Raw genomic sequence first — 15,464 nt, forward strand, 5'->3', positions numbered from 1 at the left:
TACAACAACTCCTTCCAAATGAAATGATTGCACTTGGCACAGAAACAGCTGTGTGTATAACCTCAGCAAGCAAATAGAAGGGATCAGTCCACTAACTCATTCCAGCTTATTATTATTGAAACTTCACTTGAGCAGGTTACTTTTCTACAACAGTAGTTCACAGAAGCAGATCTGAATCGCACCATGCAATGAAATTTCCTATTCTGATTTAATTGCCTGACGTTACCTGTGTGACAGGAATATTCAGTAATGCCATGTGAATAACTGCAAAACAGAGAAAAAGGTAACTTCAAGCAATCCAGTCAAGTATAAATGTGCTAATTTTTTCCCAGCTGCAGCTCAGCTTACTGAGCCTCTCAGGACACAGTGCTCTGTTTTCAAACAAAATCAATCAGCGTAGGAAAAAAAATCCAAACAGAAATCCTCTTTTTACATTTTGAACTAATCCAGGAGATTAACCACGTTAAGACCAGTTACCCTGGCAGTTCAATAAGGAGATCTGAAAGGGAGAAAGAAGGTCTCCAGCATGGAGAATAGGAACAGGCAAAAGAAAACAGCAACATCTTGAGCTAACACAGCTACAGCTTGAAGATCTGCTACAGAGACTAAATTAAAATTAATTTTATTTCATGTCCTATCACATTTTAAGTACAGACTGACAAATAATTTTAATGCCTTCTGATAAATTAATCCTTTTTTTTAGTCAGCATTACATTTATTTCTCAATATTGCTGTTATCCTAGTTTCTGTAGAGAGAAAGAAGACCACTTCTATAAGAATAAGATTAAATTATTTCATGCACACCTCTGCTTTACACTTACTCCCCTATTCAGGGAGTTAACTACTAGCATACCTTCACTATGTTCAGACAACACTCCTCTCAACTCTTAGGAGTTTTGAGTACAAGAGCACATTTACCATTACATGACCCTTAGGTTGTACTACTGGTATTCCCAAATTTAACCAAATCAACTTTAAACAGGCTCACTCCTCAGTAACTCATGCTCCTCTCCTCTCCCTGCTTCTTCAGAGGATTTCTGCCAGAACCCACTCTCATTCCTCAAATGCATTTCAAAGTTCCCTCAACGTTCAACTACACCTTCTCAACTGACCTTTCATGAAACACTTTAGAGCAACGTTGGTACACAGAGTACTACTTATCTCCTCCTCACATTTTCACTCAAGTAAAGCATTTTCCAGAAGGAAGTATTGCCCAGGAAATGCCAGTGACAACATTTTATTTCCCCATGAAATATTTCAGTGAAAGACATGCTTATTCACTGACAACCTGCTGCTCATTTGAACCTGTGCTTGGATGTAGGGACTATATTTTGCCCACCAGTATTGGCACTTAATTTTTTTGTCAGAGGTTGTTTGGGTTTGTTTTGCTGTTTGTTTCTCTATCCCTAATATTCTCTACATTAAGAGTCTGTATTATCAAGGACCTTCACAAGCTATTCTTTTTGTCCTGTCTTCTAAGCTCTAAAAGAACCATTTTCCAGTAACCGGCAGACCTCCTCAGTTCCCCACCATGACAGTTTTTCTACCTTTATAAATAATTCTGCCTACCACTACTATAAGGCTTTTCTATTTTTAAAAATATTCAAGCAATCAAGGCAATTGCTACACATACATGATTACCTCTACACAATGTATATGAAAGGTAAGTATTCACTACAAGCGAGGTCAAAATTCTTGCTGAATAACTACCTGTGATGAAACCAGATGAGGTTCAACAAACCACACTAACAGGCCATCTACAAAGGTCACGGTTCCATACTTCATTAAACAGAGCAAGTATTATTTTAACAAGTACAATGAACATTTGGATTTTTCCCAATTCCCTGAACTGTACTAGCAACAAAAAAGGCTCTTTTTTTTCCCTTGTTACTGTGCAGAATAACTTAGTTTTATCTTTGGCCATCATTAAACTAAATATTTATTTCAATTAAATGTATCAATAAAAACAAAGAGCAACTATTCTTGCTTTGTTCTTTTGCCTTTTAAAAAAAATTAACTTGTTCACAAACCTATAAGAAACAAAGCAACTCAATCCAGATCAGTCTTCTTTTAGACAAACCAAAAGGTTCTTTTCCCCAAATACTTTTGGAGAAAGTTGGATACCACACAAATATATATATATCAGCTGAAAAGAATTTCCAGCAACAAGAGGAAGAAAGTTTCAAATTAAATTGAAAAATAGGTCAAGGCAATTAGCTACCAAACTTCTACTGCCTTCTTGATGCCAAAAGGCTCTTTCAAACACTGCCATGGACAGAGCCCTTGAAAATGAGATTCTGACTTTTGAGTGAGTCCAAGCAGCATATTCTTAAGTTTTCAGTTCCATAACAGTAAAAAAAAGAAAAGAACAAACATCTACAAATTTTGTTAGGACCTCTTCTATCTGCATGTCTATATTCCTATTCTGTGTAGAACAGAATGTATATCCTATTATGTGTAGAACACATTTATCTCAAGCCAACTGCTGTATCAATACCACTTCAATGCACTCAGCTCGACAGTTCCATCAAGCTGAAGTAACAATTTATAGAAATTATAAGTAAACACAATTCAAGCATTGTGTCTCAAGGTTATAAAGGCATTGTTTCAGAATCACTGTTAAATCAAACCTGTGTGTACTTAAGACTCTTTTGATAAGAGTAACCTTGAGCCCATGGTTTTCAGGGATTTCACTAATAACCTTGACTAGTGTTCCCATGGTATCCCTATGCAGAAAAATCTGATTGCACCACTTGGAATTGCATAATAAACCTAAATATATGCTGTTTATTCCCCAGGAATTTGGGAGAAATGCTTTTAAAGATCCTTTTAATTAGGAAAGAATTGTGGGAAAAACTGTCAAAGGAAACAAAGCTTTAAGTAAAAGGATAAATAAGACAAATAAAACGTTCATGTTATTTTAGAAAACTGAGCTCATTTGAATACCTGATGTGGTACAGGAGTATGCCAGGTCAACTACCAAGGACAAGCAAAACAAGCACAATGTACCTATCTTAGAGACATAAAAGACACCAAGGAGGAAGAAAGGTATAGAAAAGCCAGTCGAACCACACTTCTTCTGCAATACTGCAGCAAAAAATCCCTTTTTGTTTTAAAAATGCATGGTATTTTTATAGGGAGGCAATATTTATGTTCAGCAATAAACTTACAAAAAAAAATACTACCATACCTGAGGACAGTGTCCACTACTCCAAAATAAGTATAATGAAACTCATAGAGGGATTACAGAAGCCCTACTGAAATTCTATTATTTAAAAACCATGTTTTATCAAAACAGATTTGGATTCAAGTCTGTTAATTCAATCACAGTTTCTTCAGGAAGTACTGTGGCTAGTAAAGAACTCTAGTCCAGAGACAAATACAGAAGACAGAAGGTACAGCCCAGCTCAGACTGGGTGCAGAAGTACAGGCAACCACTGCAGCAACTGACAAAATGTTTGTGCTGAGAGGTAAAACAACTTTTTAGTCACCAACACATCACACAGAGATTAGACATGGAAGGTTATATACCAGGTAAAATAAAAATCCCTGCAGCCAGCAGTCATTTCAAAGTATGCAAGTGAGCAGCTAAACTATATTAAAGGTACTTCCTTAACTTCCTCCCCTAAATATACTGAATTATCTTCAGCAAGGAAGCATTACCTCATTAAACCATAGGCCTGTTTAAATCAACCTAAGCCACTACTCACCATCACCTCACTTTTCACCCTGCTCCTGACTTCACAGTACTTAAGGCTCAACTTCGAAGTGTTTTTGGTTAGCTTGTTTGAGGAGAATGTAATTTGTCTTCCTCAACATTAAGTTTTATGGTCACATTTGAGTCTATCAAACAATCTGTAACACTGTAACATAATCCACCCCCCTACAGGTGAACATAAAATGATATATTTCTTCCATTACCTGTCTCTGAAATATAAACAGCAGGATCCCGCTTTAGAACTTTACCAGGTTTTGAAGCAGCTGCTTTTTTCTCAGGTGGCTTCTTGGATTTTTTCACTGTCTGCACCTCCTCTTCTGAATCTGTGTTTTGACCACAACATAAATGTAGATTTCCTCCACATACACACAGGCTTTAAGTAACAGATCACAAAACAGCTAACATGTGTTCACGTATATTTAGCAGAGTGAGAGAAAGACTCCATATTCCTACCATGTGGTAGGAAGGTGAGAGCATAACTTCCCTTTTCATCCACCATATAAGTGACTAAATGAAAATTTGGCCAGAAGTCAGTCTTGACAGAGTTTTTTGTTTACATAACAATAAATACTTTGATACTTATTTCAGTAACTGCTATATCTGTACAGCAACCTTTCCGAAAATGAATGCAACCTTTAAAAATATCACAGCAATATACTTCAAAAAAAACAAACACTCAAAATGAAAAACAAACAAAAAATTAAAAAAAAAAAATCAAACCCACAAAAAATACACTATTATGCTGATGTGTTCCAGTAGATGGAAACCTATTCCAGAAACTAACAACAAGCAAAAAACAAAAAGCCACAGAGGTGGTACTCTGATTTTTCAGGAGAACACCGGTGAATTGCCATTCATATCACCAACTATTCTCCATATCCCAAAAGCTGTGGAGATGACAGATTTATACTACTGTGGATTATGGATCCCAGCATCCACATGAATAAACAGGAGAAACTGAAGCAGCAGAGACACCTAACAAGTGTTAGAGAGGGCTAACCTTCCATGATAAACACAAATATATTGTAATTATATCTAAAAAACAGAGTGGCTGTAGTCAATTGACTTGCATACTGGCACCCTGCACAAAACAGAAGAAACAAAACTACCATCAACAACATCACCAAAACCCTCAACAAAAAAACAAACAGGTTTGTTTTTTTTTAAGAGCTTAGAGCACTGTTTCTCTTTTTCTGTCCTCCTACTAAAGGGTTAGAACTTGCCAAATCTCCAAATATCAGTACTTTAAAGGTAGCAGCAATATATTAATTTTGTACTCCTACTATTCCTCACTGCTGAACTGTTTATAAAACTCAACCCACAAAAACTTTCAGAGGTACAATTTACCTAATGAACCTTGCATGCTAATGCAAAAAATACAAAGGAATATTCAGAAACAACTGTGAACACTACCTGAATCATAGATTATTCTTCTCTTCTTTTTTGTCCACTTCTGTTTGGAATCATCTTCACTGGGTGAATTATTCACCTAAGTGTAAAAGTCCATTAGTTCAACCATTGAACAGATCCTCTCAGCTTTTAGTCAGGCATGCATTCAAATCTATGAGTTTCAAACAAATTCTAACAGAAATTATTTCTTTTCCAATATCACATTTACAAATGGTCTTGTGCTAACTCCTGCGTGGGAGGAGAAAAGATGCAGCATGGAGAAAACAAGGAAGAATTTTCACATTGAAATTACATGGTCAGAATACTCATTTAAGTAGTATCTCACTACTAAAGTGTTGTGTTTCACGTTACACATTCCATCCTATTAGAAATTCTTCCACTCTAAGGGATTTTTTAAACTAGCTTTAGCCATTACTTTCTTTTTTATACAGCTCAGATGATTAACATGTAAAGTAGTCTGAAACCAGAACCCAATCCAGTTTTAATCTCTCATTTTAAAGAATTTGGTCTTCGCAGAAGGTTTAGAGAAGTGATCCCAACAAACACAATGTTCATGTTTCCTGCACAGGTGTTAAAAAAACTGGTCAGCAGACACCACATGACAGACTTTCACCTCATTTGTAAGCATGACACATTTATGATATGTCTACATCTACTGGGCACAAACCTTGGGTTTATTAGACTAAAAATTACCTTAGCAAACCTACTTAGAGAACTGTGGCCAATAGGCAGAGTAACTTCAAATATATGAGACTGTTCTTACATGAGCATTTAACCATAACAACCTCTACCTACCTTGTCCTACAAACCAAACTTTTTTAAATTAGCAATTTTCTTCACCACCTACAAAGCTTTACTGCTAGAAGTTAATTTTAAGTGGCAGTTTCCTCCCATGCCTATAAAAACAATTGACATATAGTCTGTGATTTTAGTATATGAGAAGAACCATGACTTTAAAAAATGCTAGATACACTAATAATCCAGCATCAGCGAAACCAAGCACTTGATAAATATGAAAAGCAAAACTAACCTTAGTCTCCTTTTCCCTTTTCTTCCCACTTGAGGGGCCTTCACCATTTTTAATTTTTTCCCCCTTTTTCACAGTCTCACATTCTTGTCGCTTTCCAGGAGGTACAACACCGAAGAATTTCCGGATATCCTAGTAAAAGGGAAAAGAGATTTCTAAGTTTTTAGATACAGACAGCTCTTCACACTACAAAATAGCAATGTACTGAAGTTACCTTCTCTCAGCAGCTCCATCACATTTACTGATTTTGAAATTTTGTTCACAGTTCAGAAAATAAAGCCCAGATAGTTAAAAGTATCTACTCAGACACCCACACCACCTGACTCCAGTCTTTGAATCATGAAAAAAAATTATTTCTTCCTTAGTTGGGATCTTCATCAAGACATACTGCAAGACAAACTTCCAGCAGCAATGAAATACAAAGACTTATGACAGATGTAAAATTATAATTTTTTTTCTCATTATTTATCACAAACCTAAACCAAATTGTTTCTATAGTTAAAATGATTAACACAGCTGTGAAGTAATGTCCCATGTAGAAAGAAAGGACCAGGAGCTTGAAACAGTGAAATAATGGCACATACTGCATTCTCCACCTTTCCATAAATTTCTAAGACAGTAACTTACACCTCACTAAAAAACTAGCCAGCAAGAAACTTAAAAAATTTAAATAAAGAAAATTAACACCAAGACCTATTTTGTTACCTTATTTTAGCACCTGACCACAATACAGCCATAACAATCTTTCTAACTGTGTAAAATCAGCAGCTATAGCTTCAATTTTAGAAAATCAACATCATACACACAAAAATCACACCTGACTGCTCTTTTAAAAATCTAGCAATCCAGTTTCATTAAAAGGAATTTAGGAAAGAGGTACCTGGTTGGTATCACCACCTCCAGGGTTAGCAGCCATTTTAGAGAAAGGCAGCACCTCCTGTGGCCTAAATCACAGCAGCAGGTAAAGGGTGGGGCTCAGGACTCCCCTGAACACAGCTGGGAGCTATTCCCCACCATGAGCTCAGCTGGCACTTCCTTACCATTGCAGGGAACCACAAGTAAAGTGGCACATTCTTAGGAAACTGGCATCAAGCCTGATTGATAATAAGGGGTCTTTGAGGCCCTTTTACCAGAAGTCAACTCCTGTCAGTTTGGAAACAGGGCTTAAAAATCAATGGAACATGTAATCTGAAAGCATAAACAAAAGATGGGACATGTGGAGATTCATTCAGTGCACTTAAAACAATTTTCTAGAATTGGAAATGTTGTTTCCTGTAAACATTGAGGCTCTTTGTGTTTTAACTGCATATATGAGTACAGATTCAACAAATGGTAGATTGAAAATCATTCTTCCTCAACGTGACTTCACACTTCTCTATCCATGGAGTTCATGCCTTGAAGCATAGATTTTCAACACTCTACTATTTAACATATATTCCTACAATGTAAATACAGTAATATATAAACTCTGAAATTTTGACAGCCAATACCTATAGCTAATAGGTCTGAAGAGAGCATCTATTTAAAAAGTCTCCAAGCAGATATTTGGACTTAATTACTCAATTATACTCATTATTATTGACTTCCTTTTAGGCTTAAGGTAACACAGGCAAAGAGAAAAACAAGTACCATTAGATCTTTATGTAGTAAAATAATTTAAATACTTAATACAACAGTGCAAAATAAAGTGACTTTAAAGTTATCTTTTTTTAAAATAGTTGTTACTTTAAAGTTTAAAATATTTTGAGAATTTTGGATCAACAGTAAGGTTCTATTCATTCTACCGTTTTCACTAAAAAACTGTTAACTGAGTGAGGTGCTCTGCAAATCAACATTGTTCTGCCAACCTCTGTGCTACCTGGAGATTGTTACGAGAGGGAACATGGATATATCCCAAAATTACAGTCATCAAGCTTGTATACCTTGTAAGTGGTAGCAGGGAATATGTATTACATTGGCCAGCCCAGCTTAAAACCACATGTCTGCTTTAATTTATTTCTAAAGCTTTTCAGTAGGCTTCTCCAAAGGCTTTTAAGCAAGATTTATTAATCACTATTTTTCCTCTCACTTGATCTTGAGTTTGAATTCCAGTTCTGGAATCAGTTTTTAAGTGTAGATAATTCTGGCAGAAGCTTTGTGGAACCTTTTGGTGTTTTGAGAACAGGCAATAATGTTAGAATTCTTTAAGATTTATAGTAGTTTTATGAAATGCAAACTTAAAATACACAGTCCTAAGCTACAAAGGAAGATTGACATCTATGCACGGCCTTCTTCAATATTCTGCTATAAATTCACCAATCTTCTTCAGCTATCCTGCTCCTCAGGGGAAAAGATACCCTTGCTGACATAACACAGTGAACAGAGAATTGCTTGGGAGAAAAGTATGCCTCAGGGCAACAACAAAGTTACCTTTCAGTGAAGCTTTTCTCCAGGAATCATGACACAGATTTTTCATGCTTTTTTATAAAGGCATGACAGATAAATTATTAATTCTTTGCATAACTAATTGCAGAAATCAAGCCACATAAGTATCTATCATACCAACTCAGATCTCAGACAGGACCACTTTCCTCCCTCCTGGGCTAATCTATTTAACATACTCTCACTGGCCTTCCTCTTGCTATATTATGCCATCCATACATATATAGAACTGCCAGCTGGAAAATCTGTACGTTCACCTATGCTAGTTCCAATGAGGAAAGGCTGCAACAGTCGAGTTTCCTTCCAGGACATGCCCCCAGACCCCACAGCAATGTGCCCTGTGTATCCTGGAGATACTCACCAGCATGGCTGTTCTCCTGCCCAAAAGGCTAAAATTAAAATAGGCAAGGCACTCTCTTGCTGTGGCTCCCCTAGCCAGCTTCAGCACAGCACCAGCAAGGAAGAACTCTGAGCAGCTCCACCTAGGTAGGAGTTGTAACTAAGAATGTCTGATCACTCTCACTCAGGGGGTGAGTTATGCCTAGCATCTGAAAGGCCTAAAAAGCTGCTCAGCCATCTTAGAGCTGCACGGCTGTGCCATCCAGTCCTTGCCTGCTGCTTCAAATCCTCCATCTTACAGTGTAACAGAAGACCACAGCAATTAATCACGCCAGTCTGCAAGTTCTCTCTTGGAAGATTTGTATCCGTCTCTTTCACTGGGGAGAGCAACACGAACAGAAACTGAAACCCATTCGTTAGGCAGTACGAAGACTGGGAACTCAGAGTGTTCTTACAAGACTAGTATTTAGTAAGGCAGAATATCTTCCAAAGTAACATCATATAATCCAGTCTGCACCTCAAAATACAAAATAGAAAACTGAACTTCACCAACCTAGGTCAATGACTGCAGTAGAAAGTAATGCACCTTACTTCAGGTACTCTGTGGGTCTCAATGAGGGGCTTACATCAAAGCAATCTATTTCTCTCCAGTCTGCCTATTTCAGTGCAAGTTTTGCTCACATATCAGCTCTGACACTTGGTGCTTCCAGAACAACTGCACTAACTAAAATCAGATTTATAATACTAACTGCTGTTCACTTAATGAACAGTTACTGACAGTGGTAACTGCAGCAGTTTGACAAGCAGTATCACAGTTCTAAGTGATGCTCCACTTCCAGCCATGAGTGTCCCTCTCAGAAGGGGAAACTCAAGAAACCCCTACTCCCAGGCATTCATTCCCTCAGGTGTACCACTGTAGCTTGCTGCTTGGGAACTGGGTCATGGCCACTAATCTGGGTAAAAAAATAAATCCCTTCTAATACAAATCAGTTTGTTGTGTAACTCTGCACACACCAGTTCAGCACAGCTGAGAATATGCTGCAGAATCAGGCCAACAGGGGCTACTTACACATGGCACTACAGGAGAAAAGTTTGCAAGGGTGTGGCATTGACTTGCAATACGCTCATGCTGTCACTGCACTAGCAGAACAGGCTCCATTACTAACACCACTGTGCTCCTGCTCTATTTCCACAGCTGCAGCAGAGTTGGCTGAGCAGCCACTTCAGCACTGAAAAGGGATGAGGTGACTTTTATACTCCCAAAAATGATGGTTGTCTTCATTCCTTCTAGGACAGGCCCAGACACTGTGAGATGTGTGACACTCAGAAGATCACACAGAGGGAGAATGCCTTTGTCCTGGGAAGGTGGGAAAAGAGGAAGCAAGCCTTCCAAGAAGATCAGTTTTCTAAAAAGGTGATAGCAGGGACATGGGACAGGCAGATCTCTTATTTGAAGAGATTTTAAGTCATCAGCCAGCCCAAAACAATCCATGAAAATATCAGTTTAATAGTGCCAGGAGTCTTAGTGCTGGCAGACCTCTATCAGTAGAGTAGAAGAGTCAGACTGTATTATCCACCACTGGAGAGCACCAGGTGTAAGCTATAAGCAAGCTTAAAATCTCTGGAGCATCCAAAACTAGAGTTGCACCTTAACCTGCAGAATGACATCTGTAGTTAAGCCAGTAAAAGATGCGCACAGAGACTCTGTATGAATAAAAGCAAACTTAATTGAGCCAGAAATGAAAAGGGGATACCAGCTTATGGTGACTGCGTAGGCGAGCAGCACTTTGGAAAGCCCAGGAACACGTATATGTTTATGCTTAAAATCTCTTTACATCCTACTGAGGGTTGCATCGTTATCGATAAACATTTGTCTACTTCCTAACTTTCAAGCTCTTTTTTCCCCCCATGGAATTGCTTTTCTGCAAACACTGTGCACCCTCCAGCTCGTCATCAGAAACGCCTCGTGTGTGCTCCTGCTGGAACTAAAGGCAGAGGTAACATTCCGGCACACCGCCTCTACAGCAACTCGGCTCATCCGCATTCCTTCCCCGGACGAGCCCGCGGTCCGCGCCCTACACCCCACCCGCTTTCGGGGAAAGAGAAACTGGAGAGGCTCGGCCACATCCCCCTCCGGGCAAGGCCATTTCCTCGGGCACGGGTTCGCGTTCCCGGCACGCGTGGGAAGCCCCGGCCGCTGCGGGGCGGCCTCTCGTCCGCAGCCGCTCGGGCTCCGCTCGGGCTCCGCGCCCGGGGCCGCCCGCGGGGCTCGCTCAGCCCGCGCCGGGCCCCGACGGCCCCGCAGCCGCCCCCCGGGCCCGCGGCCGGCGGGACCCTGCGCGCCGCCCCCGCCCCGCGCAGCCCGGCCCGGCGGGGAGCCCCTCACCATGGCGGCGGCGGCGGCGCGGTCCCCGTGCCTAGCGGGACGCTCCCGCTTCCATGCTCCCGCCTTCGCGCCAACTCCCGCGGCCCGGCGCGCCGCGCTGCCGTCACCGCCGCGACGGGCGGGGCTGCGGGGCGTGCCGCGGGCCGGGGCCATGGCGGAGGCTCCGGGGGCGCGCAGGAGGCGGCCGGGTGGCCTCCGGAGCGCCCCCGGACCCTTCCCTCTGGGCCCGTTCGCGTGCGGGCGGCAGCGGCCCCTCCGTGCGGCGGGGGTTTAACCGCTGCCGCGGCCTCTGCGCTGCCCCGGCGGGAACCGGAGCGCTGCAGCAGCAGCAGCTCAGAGCGGAGCCGCGTGTGCTCGGGCCCGTCCGCCTGAGCAGCGGCCCGAACTGCTGGGTGAAACACAGAGGAAAGCAGTGCCAGGCCTCCATGGCTTCCGCCTGAGGCACATACGGCGCCCAGAACAGGCGGGCAGCCAGGCCCGGGCCGGCGCAGCGCTGAGGGGCATTTCCTGGTCACAGACTGGTCATGATCGTGTGATAGTCCCCCGCTTCCCGGCTGCCGGAGCGCCTCTTCCTCTAGTGGTATTTTCTCTAGTGGTATTTTCTCCCGTGCGCTAAGGCTGGGAAGAGCTCGGAGTTTAGAAGTCCAAGAGAAACCAGGGAATTGGTTAACGTTGTGTTTCTGCTACTGGCTGCTTAATTTTCTAATTAATTTCTAACCAAATATTTTATATTTTCTTCCACTGAACACACTTGCTAAACTCTGGAAGGGGACAGATTTGTTCAAGCCAAATAAAAATAACTCCACTCTCAAGTACTGTCCGATGTTTAGTTTCTGTCAACCTATTGAATTGCTAATAATTGTCGGACTTGAAGAAGAATGGGGAAGACAAACTGAATTCGTGACCTTGCAAGTATTTCCAGTGATTTGGGAGACCCTTCATGGAAGAGAAAAAACCAACCAGAGTACAAGCTCAGTCGGTGCTCGTCTCATACTGCAATTGCTAATGCTGTCACTTGTGTCCCCCCTGTGTTCACTGTCTGCTTGGTGGCATGGGCTCATTCCACACATCTGTTAATGATACCATTCCTGTTGAATTCCAACATTGGACTTCGGGTAACTGTAAGATCCTGTTCATACAGAAACTGCTACCGTTCTTTTATGAACGCACATGGTTAGGTGGGCCCGTGTATTTTCAGCATTAGCGTGGCTTGTGAATTTGGGTTTCTGCGTAAGGAACACGGTGAGTGAGTAAACACAGACCCACAGCACAGGCTGTGCTTTGGCCTGTTTTGCAAGTTATTCCATATGCACTCAACATAATGGCTGTGCAAACAAAACTGATACTGCTTTAGAAAAACATCTCCAGTGATAAGTTTGTATTTACATATTCAATTCTCGTTATGTAACTTTGAAAGCTGTGCCTATTCCTGATACCAGAATGCAAGATCAGTTAAAATGGCTGATGTTTGTGAGAGCCAGACTGTTCACATAATGCTAGAAGAGTTATTGCAGGTGGTTATCTCTGTTTGTAATTGATAAAGCTACCTAGAGTAACATCCAGCAGAGGAGTATCTGTTTGTGGGTTTGTGAGAGCTTCGTGTTTCTTGGAAGGCAAGAGTTTAATCCTTTGTGGAGACATCAGACTGAACGCCTGGGATGCCTGCCATTCACTCCTGGCTGTGGTGAGGAGACACCGGATACCTCTGTTCCTGGGTACATGCCTGTGGAACTGGTGGAAGTGGGAAAAACCTTGCTCCACCACAGGAAAGAAAACTGAATACTCATTATTCTGTATTATGATATGCTTTGCAAGATAACATCAAGACAAAATCCCTTGAGTCCATAATTAATCATGGGTAGTGTTTTAAGGGCCTATTACCCAACTAAAATTACAGCTTTTTAAAAAGTAGCTAAAGTACACTTGATTTCACCACTCTATTTACGATGATGACAAATAATTTTTGCAAAATTAGTGTTGTTTTCTACCTTGCTGAAACTCACAGACTATTTGGCTTTTTATGTTGGGTTGGGTTTTTTTCCAAAATTTTAAAAAGTGAGATATTAATTCTTGAACTTGAGTTTTTTTTCCCCTATGTAATAAGCCCAGACCTACTGTTAACATTATTAGTGAAGGCTTTGTCTTGCTTATTGAGAGAGGATATTTTTAATAAGAAAATTACATTTTCTTATATTGAGAAATATAAAAAAGTCTGTTTTCTTTCTGTTAATATCTTATTTCCACTTTTTTTGTATATTGCTATGTTGATACTCTTTTGGAATTGAAACCAACTTTTAAAGTGAAATTTCTGGTTAAATTCTGATTTTTCTGTAGTAATACTGGGCATTCAAATACTCATTGACTAGATTGTAGTCTCTATTTTGGAAGAATCTCATAAGGAATATTTTTCTTACTAGACTCTCTAGTAAAGAAAATAAAATTTTTCAGGCATTGTGGAAACAGAAATTATCATTTTGTTACAGATGAAAAATTCCAAAAATTCTTCATAAGGCTGTGGTGTAGTTTCTATTGGCATTATGTTTTCTATAGTATCCTTCACAATTATGTGTCTTTAGAAAGACTTGATCCCATGTCAAACAGTTTTTGCTGGATAAGGTAAAGATAAGGGATTTGCATGACGCTCTTGTGGGCGATTACATAAGCTGTGCTTCTTTGAGCACCTCACAGTAGTAGATCTGAGCAGCTGATGTTAATGTAAACATTACACTTCTTCTGAGTAAACTTTGTCTTTAGGTCTTTTTCTTCTTTCACATATCTAGACAGAATGAATGTGTCATCTCAGATAGTCTAACATTCAAAACTCTATCCTTTCAACTAATGTTTTTGGCATTTCTGTAGATCAAACGCCAGATTTTCAAGCCAACCCCTAAAACAAGGAGAGTACATATTCAAGAGCCAAGTGAAAAATTGTTTTCTTCATTTGAATCATATGCCTTGGCAAAGGCAAAGAAGAAAAGGAAAACTGATAAGTAAGAATTGAACTGAATAATCAGTAGGCTTCCTAACTACTGAATCTGTATCAGCAAGTGCCCTGGAGATTTCAGCTTCTCCCAGTCTTGATTCATTCTGAACCCAGATAGGTGTGTGGACAGAGGCAGGAAATCCTACTGTGCAGCATCAGACTGTGTGATGTCCTCATACAGCATCAGGGCTGGAGCCCGGCCTGACTCTGCCACTTGAGCCAGTGAAATCATTAATTATCTTGCCCCCCTTTCACACCCTCACTTCCTAACACCCCCTGAACACGTGTCACTCTTCTGTGCTGATTGCTTTCCAAATTAACAACAGTTAAATTAACATTTGCTTTAACAGTCAAATTTGCTTTTCCAGGTTAACAGTATTTCTTTTCCCCAAGTCTTTGCTCAGGTAATGAAATCCTTCTTCCGAATTCAAGTCACTATATGACTCTCATCACTTAAACTGCTTCCTCTTTATTTTCACAAACTTAAATTACAGCCCAAACAGTTAAATATGACCAAGCAGTAAGAAACTGGATTCACAGAGGCTTGATACATTGAAACACTTTCAAACCATGATTAGAGCATGCTCAGTCATGTCAATAATAAGGAAAAAAGTACATTTCATAACCTTTTACAGACCAAGCACCCGAGAGCACCAGTCTCTGGTGCACCTTACACATCTCAGCAGGTGCTGTCTGCATCCTTGTGCCAGAGGTACTAACGCTGCTGTGTTTAGTGGGGAGAAGCCTGCTGTCTTTCCCTTGCCCACAGATTGCCCGTGGGGTTACAAAGCTCTTGTGGGTACTTGAAGCTCCAGCATCTGGTAATGATGGTGACTGGCTGCTTTAGAAGTGTAGTGGCATTGATAATGACTTTTGTTTGGGTTTTCCTTCATGAAGTAGGATACATAAAATCAATGCTTTTAAAGGTCAAAATAGAAAGATGGTGTTGATGCAGTAACTATGAAACAGCATTTAAAATGCTGTTCCATAGAACAAAAAAGGAACATGTCAGTATGTACTGTAAACCAACTTTTTACAGTCCCTGTCTGCTCCTCTTGTTCCCAAGCTGCCTGTGTATGGTAGGATCTTGGCTGAGAAATGTAGACCAGTTACTGCTGGTAAGAGGAGAGGCTCATGTTAGATGTGTGGCTACCCCACCACCAGGGACCTGGAGTGCAGA

General features: G+C 40.5%; 1 protein-coding gene across 1 annotated transcript in view; it reads right to left on the reverse strand.

Moving 5' to 3' along the window:
• RFC1 (replication factor C subunit 1) overlaps positions 1–12,348 on the reverse strand; it is a 37,583-nt gene extending 25,235 nt beyond the window's left edge. The window contains exons 1-4 of the mRNA XM_038134397.1: positions 11,302–12,348; positions 6,159–6,287; positions 5,132–5,207; positions 3,922–4,041 (exon numbers count right to left, since the gene is read on the reverse strand). Coding sequence (XP_037990325.1) covers positions 3,922–4,041; positions 5,132–5,207; positions 6,159–6,287; positions 11,302–11,454 — 478 coding nt within the window. The 5' untranslated portion in view covers positions 11,455–12,348. The remainder of the gene's footprint in view (positions 1–3,921; positions 4,042–5,131; positions 5,208–6,158; positions 6,288–11,301) is intronic.
• Positions 12,349–15,464: the final 3,116 nt, after the last annotated feature.

Source organism: Motacilla alba, chromosome 4 (assembly GCF_015832195.1).
Source record: "Motacilla alba alba isolate MOTALB_02 chromosome 4, Motacilla_alba_V1.0_pri, whole genome shotgun sequence".
Lineage (NCBI taxonomy): Eukaryota > Metazoa > Chordata > Aves > Passeriformes > Motacillidae > Motacilla > Motacilla alba.